Raw genomic sequence first — 25,069 nt, forward strand, 5'->3', positions numbered from 1 at the left:
GGGTATTTTAATACACGGTTTATCCTCGATTATTTAAATAACAAAGTCCTCCATCTAATTTCACTTCTATAAAATGCTATATGAAATGGGAAGTGTAAAAAATAGTTATTATTCAATATTTACCTATAGTTATTTAAAAAATGTTTCTTCCAGCTTAACTAAGTTAGTAAATGGTAGCATTTAATAACTAGAAGATATACTAATAAAAAGTACTTCTTATAAACGTGGCTAGTTTATATAACGATACCTGTCTATTCAATTTATTTATTTATCAATCATTCGGTAAAATGGCCACAGGCAACTTTGCAAATCAATCACAAAAAATATAGAAAAATGGAAAGATAAAATAACAATGAAGACGCTAAAAGCTAAGAAAATAAGTACCTAACCTAACCTAACATTTAATATCTATAACAAATGTAAATTAAAAATTTATAACACCCCAAGACAAGTGAAGGTTAACAGTAACTAGAAAAGAGCTGATAACTTTCAAACGGCTGAACCGATTTTGTTGAATTATAGCTAAGGACACTCGATCAAAGCCACCTTTCAAAAAAAAAACTAAATTAAAATCGGTTCATTAGTTTAGGAGCTACGATGCACACAGACAGATACACAGATACACACGTCAAACTTATAACACCCCTCTTTTTGGGTCGGGGGTTAATAATTTACGTATATCTGACTGACTGGCTCGGCTCTATCAACGCACAGCTCAAGCTACTGAACGGATCGGGCTAAAAGTAGGCATGCAGATGGCTATTATGACGTAGAAATCCGCTAAAAAAGATTTTTTTTAAATGTGTGGGCATTTTTAATATACAAGTATTTAAAAATAATTTTAAGTATACTTGAACGCTACGGTGTATGCTTTATACCTCTACCGTCAAAGTTAATGTTGCAAAATATACAAGTTGCTCTCTAGTTAGTTTTAAATCCTCAGTCAAGTGACTCGAGCATACTCGTAGCTTAAACAAAGTAAAATAAATAAATAATTAGTCAGAAACTGAAATACTCAAAGCAAAGTTCCACACAGTAAATATGAATTATAACGAAGTGTATGAAAAGTGTACTTTTCATATTCCTGCTGATTTAAAATGCGGTGAAATTACCAGTGCAAAAGTAAGTCCTTGTATGAGCTAGTGTTTCATACTATAACCATATTAAACGGGTGATTTTAGATGTCTAGAATATCATAAGTTATAGTCAAAGGAAATTGTACAGAGGTGATTTATTGTTTAGGTATTAGAACTGTTGAGAACCTCAGAGAATTTAAGTACAAGGACGTGTATAAGTAAGTTATAACGTCAGTGGTTAGTTTAGAAATCTAAAAATTTACTGCGTGTAGGCAAGCAAAAGGAAAAAATTGGCAATCGGTGGCGATTGCCGACAGAAATGTAAACTTTAACTATGAAACAATACTGTTTCTTTAGATTTTCAAATAAATCGGTAGTTATGTACTTTATTGTAGCATAGTATATTGATCGTTAATTACTAATAAATTTTAACGAACTGATGCGGAAACGGATTAACAGAAAATGATCGTCCAATGAACTCCTAAGAAGCATTAAAATAGGTCACTTTTCGGCGACTCGCAACTTTTGCTTATAAGCCGTGGCTAAGATAGCAAAACGTTTAAGACTGAGAGGGCTTAAAAGTTAGTTAAGTAATGGAAACTCCTTGGATTTTTTGCGGCATCTGTTCGTTTAGGAAATGGCTTCATCATCATCATCATCATCAAGCGATAGACGTCCACTACTGGGCGTAGGTCTTTTTTAGGGACTTCCAAACGCTTACAAAATTAGTTAAATTATACCTGCTCTTCTAGCTTACCCCTTTAATATAAAACACAAAAAATGTTTCTGCCATGTCCGTTATAGATTTTGAAACCACCCAATCTATGTGCCCCAAACTGGTTTCATTGGAGAGGCAATAATGCGAAGATGGTTTAGTTCACTAAAATATTTTATTAAAAAAAAGAATGTCCCTAATGCATATTCATTAGGCACATTCTTTTTTTAGCGGTAGGTATATAAGTAAGATAAAATCAACAAAAAACGGAAAAAGGGAGGCTATAAATAAGATCAAAAAGCTTAAAACAAAGCGTAATCATAACGAGCTTGAAATGTGTCCCACGTCCTAACTCCCACGCCTGTGAGTAAATTAATACCTCAAAACAGGGAGGTATCATGTTATTACTAGAGGTATTAATTCTAGTAAATATGGGCACCTTCAAGTCTAGAGTGCATAGGCATCTTCTAGACAAGCGCTCTCCATCTTTGGCTCTTTCATCAATTGCCAGAGCAGGTCTAATTGCAGCCAAGCACTAGTCTATAAATAAATGAAGAAACCTAAAAATGAATAAGAGTGGTGCTTTTTGACCCAATCATTTCACAATTCACAGTTAACACACAATGCCAATGACTTGGACAGACAGGGGAGCCAACATAACGCCATAGGTACTATTCGATGAAACGCACTATAACTGTGATGATTATTTAACCTTAAGGCCTGAGTTTAGAATTAGTTTGATTAATAGTTAAGTATATTACACATAGAAATAATATATTTAAGGCCTTTCTTTCAGTTTCCAAAAATATAAGCTGCAGAAATATTATAAGCGATGTACTTTTCTAATTTTCAATTTTTTTGTTTTTTAGTTCAAACACTACAGTGACTAGTAATGATGGTGCCCTAAACCCTAAATATATGTATATATGTATGTACTATACGTACCTATCTCCTTTGAGTGGAAATTAGAATCTGACAACTCTAGTACTGATGTTTGACAGATATAAGGATATTAGGGGTCTGAACCTCTCATATGAGGTCTGCAACTCCATGGTCTATTACAACGCAATGGCTCAAAACAATGTAAATCCCTTTCAAATTATTTTATTTTTGCCGAAAATATATATTTAAACAGAATGCCGGAAATGAAAATAGGAATGTTTCATTTCAACGCAATTGTTCAACCAATTTAGGGTTTTTGTTTGTATAAAGTAATTCAATGTTTTTTGTTGAATGTACATTTTGACTTTACTTTGTCAGTCCTCGGGATAGCGTTTGATCCTAGCGCATTTGATTAATTTAAATGTTCCCTATTAACGTATTGTATTTTCCAATTGGCTTTGATTACGTAATGAGTATAAAGTCAGTGCTCAGTGCTCACACCCCTGTGTCGTATTCCTCATTGCGGAGGGTTGATACTCCTTTTCATTAATCACATAATGATAGGATTTTTATGGATAATATTTAATAATGCGGTAAGGTTCCCGTCCCTACACTAGGCGACCTAGTACCTAGGACTTAGAACCTAGGAGGCCTAGACTAGGCGATTTTAAGCTCAAAGTAAACAAATTATCAGACGCGGCTGACGGACGTATTCGTCTTATAGGGACCTGGACCATATTAATACAATGAACTGTGCACATTGTCGGACGTAAGTCGCGGACGTAACTTGAGCGCTCGGACGTCCAAAACCACGGTAATATTACCGTGCCACAGATCACCCTGGGCTTTGAGACATATTTGGCAAGACGACTTTGCTCACCTATCGCTCGCGGCTGTCGGCCGTGGCTTACGGACGCGTCCCATAGTTTGCTTCACGCCTTTAGACAGATGTCAGTGATATTTACTTGCGTAGAGAATACATAGTATATATACGAGTAGGTTCCTGACATCCAGTTTAGAAAATACTAACTTTTGCCCGTGACATCGTCCACGATACATACGTACATAATTTAAAGCTAGCTCTTAGCACTCAGGGATAATGAAGCTACCTTCAGTGAAAGCATTTTTGAAATCGGATGAGTAGTTCCTGAAATTACTTGGCTACATCCAAACTTATAAACTTCTCTCCTCATAGGTAACAAATAGTGTTTAAATAAGCAAGTCAAATAAGTCGGAAATAGAGACTGAGATTTTTCGTATAAGTAATAACTTAAACTTTGTTGTTCAACTTACCCACTCTAGAGTAGTGGTGTCAAAAAATAATTTATCTATAATACATATTCAATATAAAAAAATATTCAGGATATTAGATATTCCTTAAACCCCATATTTAATATAAAATTTTTAAAGCAATACATTTTCTATTAGTAATTGCTTTTAAATTTGACGAGGCGTTTGCCAAAGATAGACCTACGATCTACGTCACACGATATCAGTAGCGAATATCATACGCGATAAAATATTATATTCTATCGCTACGCGTTGGTTTTTAATTCGTTTGGAATATCGCCCCTCGGTAGTTTCATTTATCAAATAGATTCTTTCGATTTTGCTATTCAATCAGGACAGTAGTTTTATTTATTTGTGAACTTGGTTGTGGGTGAATACTGAATGTAAATAATATCATATTTCGATATTCGGAGTTGATATTATCACAGATTAGGTTAGTTACTTGATTTTGTAGATTTGTGACGCGCATATTTGTTATTATAGGTTAGGTACGTAAATTGTATTGGTCTTTTTGGAAATGTATGTGTTTGTGTGGTCTCATGATGGAACCGGGTGGGCATAGTGGATTATATCCAGGGTCTCATGATGGAACTGGGAGGTAGCCATAGGAACCCAGTGTCTGTTATAGCTCCGGCGTGCTTGGAGTTTGGGTTGTTCGATTTTTGTATTAGTTTTAGCCGTGATGAAGGCTAAAATAAAAACTCGTTATTAAAACGATTTTTAAATAGGTAACTGGGTAAACTTATCTACTTTTTGTACCTTCTTGACATTTCTTTATCATTCCAATTGTTTTTAATTTTGCATAAATACGTAGGTAGGTATAGGTACCTAGGTATTTAGAGTAAAATTATTACCATATACTATACGTCTTTCGGGATTTCTTTATTGTCATGCTTTTTAGGGTTCCGTATCTGAACCTGAAGGGTGCTAACAAGGAATACAGAATCTATTATTTATTTTTGTGAAGCTTTTAGGTACTTATTGAAGTAAAGGTTTACAAGTGCCTTTGAAATTTGTTGGTACTAGTATATCGTGTTAGGTACTATTTTTATTACTTGAGTGTTATTGAAATGGAGACCCGTGCTCAGTAGTGCGCCGGCGATAAGTTCTCACTTCTTTTTGATGATTCTTATAAAAAAAAATGAAAAGAAATAATTTAAGTATAAAAATACAAAATAAAAATTATTTGTTTTTTTAAAGTGATATAATATATTTCTACAGAACCTCCTCCGACACCTCCCAGACGTCGCTTTTAAGGTGGTAATCTGTGTAATGGTTCGCTAGGGGTGAAAGCAACAGAAAAACAGGTGCAAGCGATTCTCGACCTTATTGACGGTAACGAGAAAGTTGTTATTTTGTCATATTCTTGCTCAGTATCATTCATAGATTGCTAATATGTGGTTTTCTGAAATATGTCAATAAGGTTGAAAATCGTTTGCATGCAAGTTTCTGCTTGCGGCTTTTTTTTTTTGATAGTTAATATATTTTAACGTAAAAAATATTCAATATTTTTCTGTAACAAACATTAATATTATGATATAGGAATCTAACCATATTTGACACCTCTACTCTAGAGCTATCTAGGAAAATTTTATACGCGTTAGTATCCTGTGCCGTATATTTCATATTTAAACTTTCCCGGGCCTAGCAAATACGTCTAGTTTTCAGAAATATTCTCATTGTATTACGAAACTTTGTTTCTGCTTTTGAGAATATGAAATTGCTTATAAGAATATCTTATTCTTTTGTAAGTTAAACTGTGCAAATATGAAATTCATGCGAATAGGAACATCTGGGAGAATTTTACTCTGCACGAGTGGTATAAGGTATACCATTTTTTATTGAGGTACACGTTAGCCATTGTCTGCAATGCCCCCTGCTAGGAAGTGATGGAGTAGTCTCAGATGGAAGCCGGTTGACGTGGAAGGGGATACCCCCTTCCATGTCAACTTATTCATCCTATCCATACAAATATTACATATACTTTTTGTCCCAGAAAACCAAAGAGTTGCCATGGGATTTATAAAAAATCTAAATTCACTTGGAAGAAGTCACGAGCATCTATTTCGTTAAAAACTGCTTCTATCCCGAAAACTGATATAGGCTACTTTTTATCCCATAAATGGTACCCACAGTCTTCTTGAAACCACCGTTATAATAATTCTATTCCATACAAAACTAAGCCCACACGGATGAATTCGAGGGCTTTATCTTGTAACTTAAGTATAAATTAATAATTTGAAAGCATAATGATAATGATGTTATTAGTTTGGTATGTTATCACATATCAACTATCAGCTGTTATCAGTACACATGAAGTGCCAGATAGCTTATCAGATAAGTCCCAAAGATTACTAAACTACTAAACGGTGTCATGTCACCGATTGTGCTTGGTGTTGCGCCGTAAGTAGATACAACTTTAGACTTTACACTGTTTGTTCAGAGGAGACCATCTTTCAATTACCAAAATCAGGACCACATTTTAAATGGATGAATAAAATAGTAGTTACTTTAACCGTAAGTAAACAGGTGAACTTAATTACGAAACACGTTATAGTTTTTTTTTAATTTATTTATTATAATGCACTAACACGAATTACATATAATTTACATCTGGCCGAACTGCACAGTAGCAAACTGTAATCAGATTCAATCCATACTAATATTATAAATGCGAAAGTGTGTCTGTCTGTCTATCTGCTACGTTTTCACGGCTCAACCACTGAACCGATTTTAATGAAATTTGGTACAGACTTGCGATACATCCCGGGGAAGGACATAAGCTACTTTTTATCCCGGAAAATTGAAGAGTTACCACGGGATGAAAAAAACCGAAACTCACGTGGGCGAAGCTGCGGGAATCCTCTAGTTCTAGAATAATTTTCACGCTTACAAACATTACTTATCTACTTACTTAAATTACGTTCTGATTATTTTTATTCTACTTTATAAAATTTGGTTACAACTCTCAACTCAATACAACATAACACAAATAAATACCACCACACAAAATAATTAACCACGAAAAAGTCTCCTATAAACTCCGTTCCCAGAACGCTACGGGGTATTTTCATTCGCATACATGTGCGGAATTAATAAAAAGACCACAAGTCTAAAAATTTGCCTGTGTTCAAATAAAAAGACCAATCCCTCGACAGCGGGACGGATGGTGATACTATTGTGATGTATGTAACGTTTGTTTTACGTTTCAACAGTCTTCGTGCATACAATGACATCGAGATATTATTACCTAGTTAAGTAACTATTACTCAACTGTCTCACTAGGTTAAAACAAAGTAAGTAGACTGTACTTTATAATAACATGTGAACTGATTATGTATGGACGCATATAGGATACTTTTTGTCCCAGAAAATCAGAGTTGCCACGGGTTTTAAAAAGCTCACCGCTCAAAAGATTTTAATGTTTGGTACAAAGATAGCTTATATCCCGGGGACGGACATAGGCTACTTTTAGTCTTGGAAATCAAAGAGTTATCGTAAATAAATCTTCGTTACGACTTTCACAGGCAACCAGAGAAAGTAATAAAGAAAGTAAAAAAAAATAGAGAAAAAAGTAATAGAGAAAGTAAAAAAATTGCTTAGCGAACGAAGTCGCGGGTAATAGCTCGTTTGTGCGTGCGTGTACGATAAATAAAGTATGACGTCAAGGCTCAAGAACTAGTACTGTTATAAATACGGTGACATTGACCCACTGGCGTTCATCGAAATTCCTAAGAATTAATAAAAATAGCCAACGAGAAATAATATGTGGTTTTTATAACGAACTATGTTGCATTAACTATTAACCTCATTCCGTATTACTAAAAGCTTTGTATCCACTAGCAATAAAACTTGCAGCAGTTAGCTGTCATTGTCATGTTAATTCGATTTATGCAAGTTGTAGTATAAAACTTGTAAAAGTTTGTACCTACTGTGTGACCACTCGTGCAAGGAATTGCGGAAGTTAGCTTGCAGAAATTGACAATGATAGCTAATTGCTGCAAGTTTTGTTGCTGGTGATCACAGATAAGATGGGCGGTGAAGTGGTGGGCCATAGAAATAACGACTGAACTGATCGATGGTGACCTGGCAACATCCGATCTCAAATTTTTGACTTTTTCAATTAAATAAGCTATTTCGTTCTCCTCGGTGTTACAATTTAAAACAGTTAGGTATCTAGTGGAACAAAATTTTGAAGAGTAGGCTACGTTGCGTACCTATACTAACCAGGCGTACCTGTACAATGACTATTTAGCTGGAGGAAACAATTTTTTCCTTTTGTCTCTGTGTGCAATATGTGGTTTGGCCACATAGTTATAGAAAACTTGCTGATGCCCGCGACTTCGTTCGCGTGGATGTAGGTTAATAAAAATCCCGTGGGAACTCTTTAATTTCCGGGATAAAAAGTAGCCTATGTTGTGCTAATCCAGGGTATAACCTATCTCCATTCTTAACTTCAGCCCAATCCGTTCAGTAGTTTTTGCGTGAAGGAGTAACAAACACCCACACACACATACCTACACATATACACACAAAATTTCCCCTTTATAATATTAGTGTGATGAAATAATTTGGCGGGTAATACTTTAATTTAACGAAATTTTTAATGAAAAAATTGCATGGAAACAATCGGCTCCGCTGGCCTAACGATTTTTAGGTTTAACAAACATAAACCGAAAATATACCGAAACAATAAATTTCATACTCGAGTCGATTGAAAAATATCTCGGCATACAATTAACTATATTATTGAAACAACTCGTGTCTGCTTTCACAATAACCCGATGCAATTATAGACGACAGAATGGATTGAAATTGTGAATAATAAATTAAAAACCTTCTTTTAAGTAATTGCATGCTGACCTACATCCTGAATTTACGAGTGTATGTACAGTTGATCTATTTGTATGTAAAACTAGCGTCCCGCCCCAACTACGCACGGGTAGCACTTAATTACTCCGACCTTATACTAATACGTAATTACCTACTTAATTCACAATTATTCTTACTTACCATACCGGTAACATATGCCGTATAAACTGTTGTCAAAAGGTAGCAGACAGACAGACAGACACACTTTCGCATAATGTGTATATTAGTATGGAAGTATGGATATTAAAGGTTGAATGACACATGTCGTCTGAATGGTCCCCCAAAGAAGCCCCTACCTTGACTACAAATTCTAATATTAGTGAAAAGAAACAGACGAAATCTAGATAGATTTTCAGATATTCTACACGAGCGAAGTCAGGGTGGGTCAACTAGTCGAAAATTCAAGATTTCATTTCAATAAAATCTCTTAAGATTTTAAACTAAAGCTTTTATTTTTCACTAGCGGAAGTCTTTTGTAACAATCGACGCTTAACTTTGTTATTTTTTTTGCACTAACTAACCGTCTCTCGAGGAAATCTAATGAGCACTGTAGACTGGATAGGAATAAATTTGCTATTCTCATTAAAATGATTGCGCTTTTTATTAAATCCAATTTTGATTTAATAAATTGGTACTAATTCACTCGCCCCGTTTGTCCTTCTCTTTATCATCATCATGATTAACCCATTGCTGGCTCACTACTGAGCACGGGTCTCCTCTCAGGGTGAGAAGGGTTTGACCATAGTTTACCACGGCGATGGCCAAGTGCGGGTTGGCAGACTTCACACACCTTTGAACATTATGAATAAGAACTCTCAGGCATGCATGAGGATTCAGGTATTGTCGTTCTATGAAATATAGATGCAGTCGTATGTATAGGTATTTATGAATTGAGTAGGTTACATATGAAATATAAACTGACTTATTATTGCCAAATCATTGGGCCTAGGACCTTGAAAGTCTGCATGTAGGATTTCTACATAATCAATGTAGACCTCCATTAAATAATGGTTTTCAGAAATTTCAGTTGAGCAAGGCCGGTGTGGGTCTCCTAAAAATTATTATTATCAATAACAATAAGGAATATATAGGTATAGATAAATATAAACTTAACAATAAAAAAGTGATGGTAAATAATCCCACCTGACTAATATTATTATTTTCCACACTATTTTATCCAGACGAGAATCAAACCACTTAAATAAGACCATGCTAACAGCACGCAACACCACTGAACCAAAGAGGTCGTTATTTTTACTACTAGCTGATGCCCGCGACTTTGTTCGTGTGGATATATATGTTTTTTTTTAAATCCCGTGGGATTTGATTACATTGATATTGATTTTCCGGGATAAAAAGTAGCCTATGTGTTAATCCAGGGTATAATATATCTCCGTTCCTTTCAGCCAAATCCGCCCTGTAGTCTTTGCGTGAAAAAGTAACAAACATACACACATACACACAAACATGTACCTACAAGATGTGATGTACATTTAATTTCATAGTCAGTCCTACGTACCTACCTAACAGCACGTTAAGTATAGGAATAATATGCTAAGTCAAAGTTTACACATGGGGATTGCAACTATTGTGTGTTACATAATGTTATAAGAGTAGGTTACTAGGTACATTAGATATCATCTTGTTATTTTATACATTGAGCAAAGATAGCTGATAAGCTCTAGGGAATGTATTCCTATTATTGCTGTGGACTGTGGAGCTCAAACGACGGAACAGCTAAATCGCCTTGGATATGGTTTGCCTGTCCAGATAGTTTGTTCATTTCGAAAACCTTTGGGATTATATCCAATCTTGCACTTTATTGGAATTACTGCTAACCCTGAGTAAGTCGCACAACGTTCTAAGTTCTTTACTGAGTTTTTATTACATCTACGATGTCACAGACGACAGTAAGTAACGAGTAGAGTAGTGAGTAGACTAATAAGAGACTAATAAAGAAGAGCTGATAACTTTCAAACGGCTGAACCGATTTTCTTGGATTATAGCTAAACACATTCTCAATCAAACCACCTTTCAAACAAAAAAAAAAACTAAATTAAAATTGGTTCATAAGTTTAGGAGCTACGATGCCACAGACAGATACACAGATACACACGTCAAACTTATTACACCCCTCTTTTTGGGTCAGGGGTTAATAAAAGGAAGAGGTACTGACTGATCTATCAACGCACAGCTCAATCTATTGGACGGATGGGGCTGAAATTTGGCATGCAGATAAATAGCTATTATGACATGAATATTCGCTAAGAAAGGATTTTTGATAAGGTCTACGGGGACCAAGTCGCGGTCATAAGCTAGTATATTATTATAAACTCAGTATGCGTGACCTCTGCTTATTTAACATTACGAGTCACTGAAGTTTAATTTTGACAGCAAGTGGGTATGTAAGGTGCTGATTTCCACTGAGGTGAAAAAAAGGTGTCCCTTCCCACGTCAAGTAACAACCTGGAAGTGACAGCCCTAATTTTATGGAGACCACAAGGGTGTTTTTGTGAATAAGTATATTTATTGAAATGTGAAATGAGACTTAGCACTACGTCCAGTGTCTGTCAGGGATGGGTAGCTTTGATCATGTTTTGGGATACTGTAGGAATTACATTTTTTGGAAACGTCTCGCTTGACCACCTTTCTGGTATTATTGTCGGGGAAACCATTTTTTTTATAATACTATGCTGATAGCGGTGCTTAATCAGCGACATAAATGTATTTCATTTCGTTGCGTTTGTGCTAAAAAAAACTTCTAAATGTAGAAACTGTTTCAAAATAATTTTATTGTGCAAACGCAAATTTAAAATTCTCAATATCAAAGGATTATTTTTGAAAATAAAAATGGCGAGCAAACGAGCAGGTGTGTCACCTGATGTTGAGGGATTACCGCCGCCCATGAACATTTGCAGCACCAGAAGAACCACTAATGGGTTGCCGAAAGTTGCTTTCAGGAATTTGTTGATCCGCCTCTTGAATAACCCCATGTTAAATCTATTGGGAACACTGCCGCATGTCCTTTGATGCATAACGCCAATTATTAGGTTTCTAGCTTGTGTATATTGTGTATAATGTACTATTGCGTCTATAAACTCGTTTACTATAGAGTGTGTAGTAAATTATATGCATTCTACAGTCTATCTAGTGTATCTACGCTATTACCTAGTATTGCAAATAGACATATCTTGATGTTAAGGTAGGTATGCGCTTAAGTCCAGTTAGACCGGTTTCTGTCGTTTCTGTCTTCGACGTCGTCAAATCTTTTTCCTCAAATATACCTACCAAAATGCCTCCAATCCATTAATCTTTTCCAGTTTGCACCTATAATATGTAGGTAGACCGTAAGTATTGCAATTCTCGACCAACTTTCTAAAAACTCACCCGACAGCTAATCCGACTTCGCCCGAGTTGAATTTTAAATACAAGTTCTCCATATTCCCCATCCCATGATAATTTCGAAAAATGAGGCCCTATTCCTTGTTTTACCTTGTCAAGGCAACCTGTGTAAATTTTCAGCTTTTTGGTTAAAGGAATAGGTCCTATGTATGGGTTTGATGTTGGTGAATCAATCCGCGAATCTGAATTTTTCTTTTCATATCTACATCTATGTACTTAAGTACCTATAGTACGCGACAGGTCGAGATGGCGATCGGGTTATGAGGCGAGAGGACGGACAAAAACAAAATTCTGACTTACTGACTGATTCATCAACACCCAACCCAAAACCTTGGACCAAAAAGCTGAAAATTTAATTTGCTATTAGACCAAAGCAAAGTTTATGCAATCTTTTGCATTCCCGCAACATTCATTGTCAAAAGCAACCTCATTTTTGCATGCAAAGTCTGTTATTTATATCCGACATTGCTTCCGTATTGCTGTTGTTGGATTTCCAATATGGTATTGCGAAATTTGGGTCTATTATTAGTGATTGTTAAACTTAGCGCCCATTGAGAATTTAGCGCCGGCATCCGCTTCCGTAGGCAATAAAATATCTATAAGTGGACGCTGCAAAACGTGCCTAGCAATTAAGTAGACCTAGGTATGTAAAGTGAGTCACTTTTCCTTGTACTTTGAACTATGTATCACTTAGCTTTGATATGCTATCTTCCTACAATATAATCGTATTTCATAAAGTCTTAATCAATAATGGCAGTGGCAATGGGCGCAGGGCACATAGTTCGAAAACTTGATAGATGTGGGGGGCCCCAAGGTGCTAGAATGGCTACCTCACATCGGAAAGCGCAGCATAGAAGAGTCCCCCACTCGGTGGACAGACGATATCAAATGTGTCCTTGCGAGCTACTGAATTCAGACGGTGACAGTGCAAGACCCTAGTGTGATCCTTCAAGTGACTGAGTGTTTCAAAGACTGAGTATCATACCATGAGTAGTGACTTTTATCGCTCTAACAGTATAACAAGTGTAAATTAAAAATTTATAACAATTTGAGTTTTCCAAAACATCATTTTCAAATAAATAATTATGTATTTAGGCAACGTCCATCTTGACAGCTTGACATTTGTCTATTGACATAATATTATGAACCTAACGGTTATCTAACCTTCTTTTCTTCAAGAAAACTAGAAAAGAGCTGATAACTCTTAAACGGCTGAACCAATTTTTTTAGATTATAGCTAAGAACACTCTCGATCAAGCCACCTTTCAAACAAAAAAAAGTAAATTAAAATCGGTTCATTCGTTTAGGCGCTACGATGCCACAGACAGATACACAGATACACAGATACACAGATACACAGACACACAGATACACAGATACACACGTCAAACTTATAACACCCCTCTTTTTGGGTCGGGGGTTAAAAACACACACCCCTACCAGTATAATAAATATTCCGTGCTCTAATAAAAATGAGTACAGAATAGTTAATAGAAAACTTGCAGTTCGTCTGTCACAGGTTTTGTATTACTCTCTCCAACAATACTCATTGCCCTGTATTCGAAAAATACTCTTTGTTTTGAGAGAAGCCTAATTAGAGAAACACATAATATATGTAAATTAATCTAGCTAGCGTATTTGTTGTACAAAAACCTAGTGAACTCATTCAGAAAGTTCAGAAATTCATTGTTACGATATGTAGGGCTCTCAACTTACAAAAATGAAATTGTATTACTTCAGTGCAAGTTAGGTTTTTCTTTCATAAGAGCATCTGTAATGGACTACCATACTGCAGTGAATTTGTATATATTATTAATAGTCATAATTGTATGGAAGGTGTTGGTGTAAATAAAATAAATTTTTTTTTAAGTGAAATTATATTAAAATTTTAAAATAAACAAGAAGGCAAAAGAATACTATGTATTCAATTATTATAAATATGTAAATAAGTACTATATTATAGTTACGAAAATTACATTTCTGATTAAGTAGTTAAAAATAAAGGTCCTTATTAAAACGTGTTAGGATTATTGCGCTAGCACACTCTACCTTATTCCTACCATTTTGGATTATTTTAACTTGCCCTGTGGCATGCCTCATGTCGCGCTGTGTTGCTCTGGCGTAAAACGGCCTTTAGATAATAAAACGTTTTGACATTGAAGTTAAAACAAAAACCCTGAACTTTAGCCTAAATTGTACGTGTTCGCGAGTAACTACTTGCTACTATGGAAATTAATAATCATTAGTGATTTTATATTTTGTTTATGAATAACCAAAACACTCTCAAAAGAAAATCTTTTAAATTAGGTATATTACCTATCTTACTAGATGATACCACGACTTCGTCCGCGTGGATATTTTATTATATTAAGTCTTTTAATCCCGCGGGAATTCTTTTATTTTATGGGATAAAAAGTAGCTTATGTGCTACTTCAGGGTATAAGCTCTAAAGGAACTATTTTGTGAATTAAGATATTATTAGATTATTTAAATAAAATAACACTTATGACAGACAGCAATTTATTCGGACGCGGCCAACAAGAGAAAGAATGACAGTTGCCACAGAACATATTTTATACAATGACATTGTCACAGAGTAGGTACTATGCGTTCACACTTCATCATCCTCCCTTGAACGCAAACCCATAGCTCCAAGGAAGTGTTGATGCTTTGGCTTTGGCAGGGCTTTGGTCAGCGAGTCTGCAGTCATCGAGCTGGTTTCAACGTACTCGACACAAATCTCTCCATTGGCTACCTTGTCTCTTACAAAGTGATGCCGCACGTCGATGTGTTTGCTGCGAGCCTGAAAACTTTCATTACACGTTAGCTTGATTGCACTTTGGTTATCACAGTACAATTTCAAAGGAAAAAGTTTTTCTTGCGGCCAAAGTTCAGTGTGCAGCTGCCTTAACCATAAGGCTTCTTGAACTGCGGCAGACAGAGACATATACTCTGCCTCGGTGGTGGATAAGGCTACTGTTGGTTGCCTCCTTGAGTTCCATGATATGGCAGAGCCCTGAAATATAAAAATGTAACCAGTACAAGAACGACGATCTTCAGAGTTTGAAGCCCAATCAGCATCACAGTATCCAATGATTGATTCGTTATTTGGCTTGTACATTAGTTTCATATTTCTTGTACCCTTCAGGTAACGCATTAATCTCTTGACTGCTTGCCAGTGATTAATTTCAGGTTTATTGTTAAATTTACTCAAAGTGTTAACTGCATAGGTTATGTCGGGCCTAGTTCCTTGGCATAGGTACAGTAAACATCCAATAGCTTCTTGATAGGGTACGTCTGTCAAGATATCTTTACCAGAGCTTGTAAGTATCATTCCTGGTTCCATGGGTGTACTCGCAGGCTTACATTCACCCATATGGAAACGTTCTAAGATCTGATCAATATATCTTGTTTGATCAATGCATATAGCATCTTCTAGGTATGTAATTCTGAACCCAATGCAGTAGTTAGCTCTTCCTATGTCTTGCATTTTAAAATTATCCTTTAATTGTTGTTTTAAATTTTTAGCTTCATTTTCATCAGTATAAAACAAAAGTAAGTCATCCACATATACTGCAATTATTAATATATTTTTCTTAGAAATTTTGTAATAGATACAAGGTTCGACCTTTGACATTTTCAAACCAATATTTTGTAGGACATCATTTAATTTCATATTCCATCTTCTGCTTGCTTGTTTTAAGCCATAGATTGATTTATTAAGTTTACATACTTGTTCATTTTGTTTATATAATGGTGGCTGCTCCATGTACAATTCCACGTCAATTTCACCTTGAAGGAAGGCAGTCACAGCATCCATCTGCTCTATTTTCATTTTGTATTTAACAGCCAAGCCGATCAAGTATCTAACTGAGGTATGACGGACAACAGGCGCATACACTTCTTCATAGTCAATACCTCGCCGTTGTGCATAGCCTTTGATAACTAATCTTGCATTATATTTGCTTATGTTGCCTTCTGCATCCAGCTTCGTTTTATAAACCCATTTGCAAGGTATGGCTCGACGACCTGATGGAAGATCGGTGAGTGTCCACGTGTTATTCTCTATTAGTGAATTATACTCAGATTCCATAGCTTTTTGCCACTGAAGACAGTTAACGCTTGACAAAGCTGCCTCTGGTGTCTCTGGATCCTCTTCTATCGGTGTAACAGAGCTGGTTACCGCCTGACATAAAAAAGTCTTCTTGATGTTTTGTCTAGGTCTCAAAGATATCTGCCTTGGGGTAACTTCCTTTATTGGCTCCTCTGGTACATAGGTCTCATCAGCACCATAAGTTGTGTCAGAGCTATCTATAAGAGAGCTTGTACTCAGATCTGCTGCATCAGCAGTTGTGCTGCAGGACTCTTTTGAGGTCTCTTGTAAGCTGTCAGTATTCTTTTCAGTCAATGGAATAAGTGCATAATCCTTTTTAATATCATTTTCTAAAAATATGACATTTCTACTTCTTAAAACTTGTTTCTTTGACTCATCATATAACCTATATCCTTTTGTGTCACTACAATATCCAACAAATATTAATTTTTGAGATTTACTATCCCATTTTTGTCTTTTCTCTTTGGGAATATGCACCATAGCTTTACAACCAAATATTCTCAAATTACTTATGTCTGGTTTCTTTCCACTCCATACTTCCTCAGGAGTCTTGTATTGTAGCGACTTCGTGGGAGCTCTGTTGATGACATATGCTGCCGTTGACACTGCCTCAGCCCAAAATTGTTTAGATAAACTGGAATTTAAAATCATACATTTAGCTCTCTCGACCAAAGTTCGGTTCATTCGCTCGGCTAAACCATTTTGCTCAGGCGTGTAAGGATTGGTTGTTTGATGTTGGATACCTGTTTTTTTTAAGAAGTTATCAAACTCATTATTTACATATTCTTTGCCATTATCTGTTCTTAATATCTTAATCTTTCTATTTAACTGATTTTCAACAAGATTTTTGAACTCTTTAAATTTTTCTAAGGAATCAGACTTTGATTTTAAAAAATAAACATATACTTTCCTAGAACAGTCATCAATAAATGTAATAAAATATCTGGCACCTCCCAGAGATAGCTTTTCCATGGGTCCACATATATCGGAGTGAACTAAACCGAGGATTTCAGAAGCTCTCGTGCCCTCATGCTTAAACGACTGTCTCGTCTGCTTTCCTTCAATACAAGTAGTGCAAAGTACATTATTTGTATTTATGGACTGTGGTAAATCGGTACCAGTAGTAAATTCTTTAATTTTTGCAAGGTCAGTAAAGTTTAGGTGACCTAATCTTTGATGCCATAAATAAGTAGAAGTAAAAAGTGCATATGCTGCATCATTCACCACATACATATTATTTATGCATTTAGCTGTCAAAATTAATTTCTGATTTTGATAGACGCTGCATTCATTTTCTGTAAATTTTAACTGACACCCATTCCGAGTCATTTGACTGACTGACAGCAAGTTGGTTGCTAGTCCTGGCACGTATAAAACATCTCTAACCTGAATGACTTGAGTGTTGTTGCCGGATCCTGGTATTTGTAGATTTAAATTGCAACATCCTTTCACTTGTAAGCTTTTACTGTCTGCCATTTTTATCGTTGCTACTGTTGCTGTCTTGCGATCATATAACCAATCTTCTCGGTTGGTCATATGCACACTCGCACCGGAGTCTATGACCCAGCAATTGTCAACGCTAACTGAAAAAGCAGAAAAAGCAGCTACAAATCCAGAATTGCTATTATTACTTTTAGATTTACTCTCTTTCTTCTTACTAGAAGTACAATTTGTGCTCTTGTGACCATATTCGTTACAGGTGTAGCACCTGGGTCCCTTTCCGTGACCCTTGTTCCGACTAAACTTGTGTACATTCCTTTTATTATAATTAGTATAAAATGCAGCTGAGTCAGAGGACTTTACATCTTGTAAAATTTTAGTTTTTACAAAATCTGCACTAATAGACACACCCGAACTCTCTATTGCCATGATCATAGGTTTGTAGGTGTCCGGCAAACCTGCCAGAAGCAAAGTGCCTAACCACTCATCATCTACAGCAAAACCTATATTTCTGAGTTTGTGTGCAGTGGACATCACCTTGTTCACGTATTCCTCAACATTTGAGCAACTATCTAGGCTTGTTGTAATTAAATCTTTCAAAAGTCCTACCTTACGTGACAGGCCGGAGTCGTCGAATGCGCGCTGTAAGTTTAGCCATACCTCGCGTGCTGTCCGTGCTTCTTGAACGTGTATATAATTTACCGGGTCAATAAGCAATATGATTTTTGACTTTGCCTTCACATCTTTTTGAGCATCTTTAGCGCCCGGATCAATACATTCCCACAAATCCTCGTGCTCGAGATATGATTTCACGGCGAATTTCCATGTATTGTAGTTGTCTCGACCAGTGAGCTTCTCAATAAAGGCAAGTGGATTGATTGACGCCATGATGTCCTGAAAAGTAAAGGCCCTACGCGTTCGTCCGAAATCTGTCTTAATCCGCCAAAATAAACTGTATTTATTTGATTTTAATTTATTACGCGCAGTGGCCGTCCGGGGCCCAAAACCTAAAGGAACTATTTTGTGAATTAAGATATTATTAGATTATTTAAATAAAATAACACTTATGACAGACAGCAATTTATTCGGACGCGGCCAACAAGAGAAAGAATGACAGTTGCCACAGAACATATTTTATACAATGACATTGTCACAGAGTAGGTACTATGCGTTCACACTTCATCAAGCTCCATTCAAAATTTCATCCAAATCCGTCCAGTAGTTTTTGCGTGAATAAGTTACAAACATAAACAGTAAACACATATACAAACTTTCGCTTTTATAATAATATATTATAGTGTGATTAAATTTGAGAACCCTGTTCTATTCCAATACAATATCACGTTCATAAAAATTTTGAAGTTCCCCAAATATATCAAGGACCGGTATATTGAACATGTCATCACGGATAATGCTATTGTTATCAATTTACTACACGATAAGAATATTTGTAAGTATATAACTACAATTTATTAAATTTATTTCTCGTGAAATTGGGCAACTTGTTTCAGCTGAATCATTTTCTATATCCGGTATCATTGGTGAATGTCGTCAGAAACAAGTGTTTAACATGTATATACTATATTCTTTAAGCCACATTTTCAACGCTGACCCAGCAATGAAATAACTTTCAATGTTCGATGAAAGTCTACACGATGAACTTACGGACGTCTTACGACACTTTGTGCCTGAAAAAATATCCGCTCATACCACGCTTGGGCGTAACGGGCCACGCTATATTAACGTTATTAACGTTATGTGCATAAGGTCACTTTTTTCTGCTGTAAACAAAGTCAAAGCGGCACTTTTTCTATCTCATTTTATACGTGACTAAGTACAAAGTTGCTATACCCATAGATACTAATTTAGTTCAATGAAAATAACCTTGATCATCGTCTCTAGTTTTGTCCTATTAAGATTCACGTCTAAGATATTAATTCTCTTTGATATCCGAAGACACATAACGGCAGAGCCGTCTAATCCTTTTGATTAGCTACGTAAATAGGATTATGCCTAGTATCCAGATTAGGCACGCTTATTATTAAGCTATTTAAGTCTATAAAGTTAGAAGCTGCTTCAAAAGGTAATGAGTAGTGGTCGATGGTAGGTTAGATATATCTATTCTGTAGTGCTTATTGTGGAGTTAATGTGTTCCTAATCCTTGATGTAAGTAAAATCTCCATACATTTTTTTGTAAACTAACGAGGATAATGCTTTCATGCTTTTATGCTCTAAGTACAATAGTTACTCATTCGAAGGCCAGATATTATGAGGCATTTAAGTATTTACTTACTAAACAATGTTTTATATTATGTGATTCTCTAGTTAAAAGTATTGTATTATATTTGCAATTATTGAACAGATAAACCTACTCTAAATGCATACCAGTTCATTACTAAAAAATACAAATGTGTGTCTATATGTCTGTCTGCTAGCATTTATTCATCTGTTTAAATGATTTTGACAAAATTTGATGATAAAATCTTAAACCACGCGAGCGAAGCCGCGGGCGTCATCTACGGTTGAATATTTTATTTAAAAATGACATTCGACGGCGAACGCAACGTCGACCTCAGCATTTCAAATAATAACTCACCTCAATACACTCACCTTACTTACGAGTAGGTATGTAAGTACATACCCACTAAAGTCTGTCGTTGTATCATTGTTAATTGACATTCAAATTTATGTACAGCATTTTTACATACATTTCCTTTGTGTCCGGGAACACTGTAATTTCTTTCATGTCAATGTCCCTGCATGGGTATTGTTTTTGTATTTGAGGAAGTATTGACGTTTCTTTTAAGTAAAATAAATTGTATCGGAGAATAACATTATTTTTCGATACAATTTATTTTACATCAGCGTACTTACAACATTATATTTACGAAACAATGGTGATATTATATCCTTTTCCAATAATTAAATGTTTCCATGGGTTCGTGGGGCGAGGATGCCAGATCCTTATTTAAGGACCTCTCATCCCGTCTTGTGGAGTCCACGGGTGACCGGAAATCTGGCAGTTACCTTGGTCAGCATATTAGTCTGGCCATTCAACGAGGTAACGCAGCCAGCGTTCTGGGCACCCTGCCTCGTTACAGTGATTTGGATGATATTTTTGTTTTATAATTTTTATATTTAAGTATTTTTAACATTTGTGAAAAAATGTTTGTTTAAGTAAAGTTGCAATGTATGTATTTTGAATTTATTTAAATATCATATACTTATATATGTATAAGTATGATAGCCTCGTGGTTAAGACGTCCGCCTCCTAGTCGGAGGTTGGGGGGTTCGTTCCTGTGCTTTTCGATCTCTAACTTTTCTGAATTAATGTGTGCGTTTTAAGTTATTAAATATCACTTGCTTTATCAGGAAAGCATTGTGGGGAAATCTGCATGCCTGAGAGTTCTGCATAATGTTCTCAAAGGTGTGTGAAGTCTACTAATCCGCACTTGGTCAGCGTGGCAGACTGTGACCAAACCCTTACCAAGCTCTGAGAGGAGACCCGTGCTCTGTAGTGAGCCGGCGATAGCTTGATCATGATGATAATAATATATGTATTTAAACCTGCACGCAAAGTAAGTAGGTAAGTATAGTGATTATAAAGTTTTAATGACAGATCTGCAATATTAGCTACTAGAGTTTATGTCCAACAGTGGATGCATATTATGTGATGGTGTTATTTTATAATTACTTAACATAATCCCACTTGAGGTCTATTTTTTTTAATTAAGTACAACATTTTACCTGTTACTATAACTCCCCTTGAGATCTTTCTAACCTCAAGGAGAGAAGCAGATAATAGTAATAAAGGAGGTAATATTATGACCTCATCTATCCATCAGCTGCATAGGTCCACAGTTGAACACGGACCTTTTCCAGGGTGAGCCAACAAAAACTATCTTGGGCTTTCCTAATTATATTTTCTCAGTAGTCTAACCCCATGAATTCTTTTCAAACCTTTCAGGTTAGCTTTTAGTCTTGGGCTAGAGATCTTTCATTAAATGAAATACATAAAACTTTTTTGATAATAATTAATTAATTAATTAAATAGCTGTAAGTAATTAAATATAATAAGGCTTTTCTTAACATAAACAATATCGTTCCCAATTATCTTTTGCACTCGGAATACCTTTAGAACGTCCAATTTTTATTATAATTATGCAGATGTAATGAACATTTTTACGGTTGCCTCTCTCGTGAGGGAACAATCCCCGCGCTGGTACAGAATACCTTTAAAGTAATTGAGCTTACTCAACTTTATCCACCCCAGTGGTCGATAACCTTTTTTTCGTGATAAAAGCCAACGACAGCGATTAATGCCGACCGTTGGGTTCGAATACCTAGCTACGAGTATTATGCCTGGGAGGAGCAGATATATAATGCTCTTGTTCAGTATAAAAAAACAGTCCAGTACAAGAACACTTTATGGTTTTTAATTTTCATGGCGGCCATTTTGAAATTATTTTTTGTTGTTATAGCGGCAATAGAAAGATATATTCTGTAATAACTTCAGCTCTCCACCAATTACGGTTCATGAGATACAGCCAGCTGACAGACAGACGGACGGACGGATGAACAGCGGAGTCTTAGTAATAGAGTCCCGTAGGCACCCTTCGTGTACGGAACCCAAACAATAAGTTACATCAATCCAACGCATTATTGCGCATCAGCACATCGCAACAGTGGGACAAAAACTATCAATTACCACACAATATCCACGTGAAAAGAGCAACTGTATGAAAGTGACATATTTTGTTTAAGTCCTGATTTTTAATCCCCGACCCAAAAAGAGGGGTGTTATAAGTTTGACGTGTGTATCTGTGTACCTGTGTGTCTGTGTATCTGTGTATCTGTGTATCTGTCTGTGGCATCGTAGCGCCTAAACGAATGAACCGATTTTAATTTAGTTTTTTTTGTTTGAAAGATGGCTTGATCGAGTATGTTCTTAGCTATAATCTAAAAAAATTGGTTCAGCCGTTTAAGAGTTATCAGCTCTTTTCTAGTTTTCTTGTAGAAAAGAAGGTTAGATAACCGTTAGGTTCATAATATTATGTCAATAGACAAATGTCAAGCTGTCAAGATGGACGTTGCCTAAATACATAATTATTTATTTGAAAATGATGTTTTGGAAAACTCAGATACTTTGGATCGTCGGGGGTGTTATAAATTTTTAATTTACACTTGTTTATCTAAGGAATAAACTTAAAGTTTGACAGTTTTAATAAAGGAAATCTGTCAAAACGTCAAATTAATTCATCAGTTAAAGTTTATCCAGCGATCGAAAAATCAGCCAATAAGGGAGATTGCAATTATTCTATTGCATACAATAATTCTCTTTACGCCTTTAGACATAGACTTTTGTCTTCAGGGTCTGATCAAGCATAAGTAAGCATAAGTTCGTTCTTCTATTAATACTTCCAAACATTGTTGACCTGGTGGTCTTGTACTTTGGCGTACGGGAACCTTAGGTATAGTTTGCCTCCCTCAAGGGTTGCCTTGTTGCTTTTTGGGTCTGAATTTCGTGTTCCGCACAGCTGGCCATGGTTCATGACAATTAACGAAAATGGGAGTCGGCCGTTTTGGTTTCACTTGTGTAACAAGACAATGGAATTTAGTCAGGGAAATTCTAGATGATAGGTATTTACTTAGGTACCTATTACGTAACTTAGTAGAAGGTTGTTGTTGTTACTCCGTGTTACAAATGTGTTGATGTATTTAGGTAGGTAAGTATATCTATGCAGTAAGTTTTTTCCGTAATCTGGCTTTACTCTGATTAGCCAATGTCAAGTTTGTGATATTTTCAAATTATTGAATTTATACAAGTATGGACTCCGTCTGCGCCGGCGCCCGCCGACATACGCGCGGCGCCCCTTTAGAGCGCTTCCCAGTCAGTTCCACCACCAAAAAACACCAACTAACACATAAACCAGCCACTCTTAACAAAAAAAACACTCCAAACAAGCACAGCACGCGCGCCAGCACACGCCATCACAGACGAAGTCCAAGTATATCTTATACAGTAAGTTTTTTTTCGTAATCTGACAATCCGCACTCGGACAGCGTGGTTGACTATGGCCTAAACTCTTCTTATTCTGGGAGGAGACCCGTGCTCAGTAGTATAACGCTAAATCGTTTAGCGGCAAGGCTTTGCCAGTAGGGCGGTAACTAACCACGGTCGTAGCCTACCACCTGACCAGACTGACAATTATTTAGAAATCATGCCCTTCCCGGGAATCAAACCCTTCCCGCTTATATAGATATTTATAAAACCACAGTACCTTCTGGCCACTGTAAATTTATTACTTAGTTATTTATTAATTATTTATTTATTCTCTGTGGATACCGGAAGTTTTTAAGTTTATCAGGCTACGTAGGAACTCTATCCAAGTAATAATTTTAAAAAAGTAGATAAGTATTAAGTAAATAAGTAACTGGCCGCAATATTCACAGCTCCACTTTTTACAAGTAGGTACCTAGTTTACATAATAAATATTTTAGTTGCAACAGGAAGCTTGATTAAAGTTATCCAAATTCACTTCCGTTAGTTGTTTTTATTATCATGTTTTCGTTATTTGACAAAAGGATAATGATTCAGTGACTTTATCCAAAAATATCCGCTGATAAGGTTTAGCCTGTTTACCGCGGGCATAATATCTACAACTAGAAGTTAGAACTGTAAAATAATGCACTATTTTTAACCCCCGACCCAAAAAGAGGGGTGTTATAAGTTTGACGTGTGTATCTGTGTATCTGTCTGTGGCATCGTAGCACCTAAACGAATGAACCGATTTTAATTTAGTTTTTTTTGTTTGAAAGGTGGCTTGATCGAGAGTGTTCTTAGCTATAATCCAAGAAAATCGGTTCAGCCGTTTGAAAGTTATCAGCTCTTTTCTAGTTACTGTAACCTTCACTTGTCGGGGGTGTTATAAATTTTTAATTTACACTTGTTAGGTTACACTTACTTAACTATAAGTTATAACATATTATTTTTTAAGTGAAACTTTTTATCGGACTTTTTGGGATCACTTGAATGGCGCACAGTGAAACGAACGAACGTAGTGATGCACGTCATCAGCTGGGTAGTGCGTATCAATGTTGCCCATAGATACTTTTTACTAGTTAGCGAGACAAAGTATAACTTCTTTTCCATCGGGTACAGATGGTCATTTTCCTGCTCCCTTTCACGGAGTTGGGCTGAATAAAAATCAAGTACTTAAGTATTAAAAGTTTGAGGGTAGGTACTACAGCTGTATTCAAATAAAAAAAGCTCTTTTC

At 35.9% G+C, this 25,069-nt stretch overlaps 2 protein-coding genes across 10 annotated transcripts in view; one reads left to right on the forward strand and one right to left on the reverse strand.

Moving 5' to 3' along the window:
* The window catches only part of LOC123868992 (angiotensin-converting enzyme-like), a 112,802-nt gene that overhangs the window by 33,096 nt on the left and 54,637 nt on the right, over positions 1 to 25,069 (forward strand). The window lies entirely within an intron of this gene.
* Positions 17,908 to 18,961, reverse strand: LOC123869071. The gene is made up of 2 exons (XM_045911808.1): positions 18,401 to 18,961; positions 17,908 to 17,934 (listed from the first exon to the last, which is right to left on the reverse strand). Exons 1-2 carry the CDS (start codon positions 18,677 to 18,679, stop codon positions 17,908 to 17,910), a joined length of 306 nt encoding a protein of 101 aa, XP_045767764.1. The 5' UTR covers positions 18,680 to 18,961.

Source organism: Maniola jurtina, chromosome 10, assembly GCF_905333055.1.
Source record: "Maniola jurtina chromosome 10, ilManJurt1.1, whole genome shotgun sequence".
In the NCBI taxonomy this organism is placed as follows: Eukaryota; Metazoa; Arthropoda; class Insecta; order Lepidoptera; family Nymphalidae; genus Maniola; species Maniola jurtina.

Bases quoted from the DNA above. Each gene is read 5' to 3' on its own strand.
- LOC123869071 (XM_045911808.1), bottom strand. From the start codon at position 18,679: ATGGCGTCAATCAATCCACTTGCCTTTATTGAGAAGCTCACTGGTCGA. The intron at 17,935-18,400 runs GTAGGACTTTTG...CTGCTTTTTCAG, and splicing joins ACTCCGGCCTGTCACGTAAG to TTAGCGTTGACAATTGCTGG.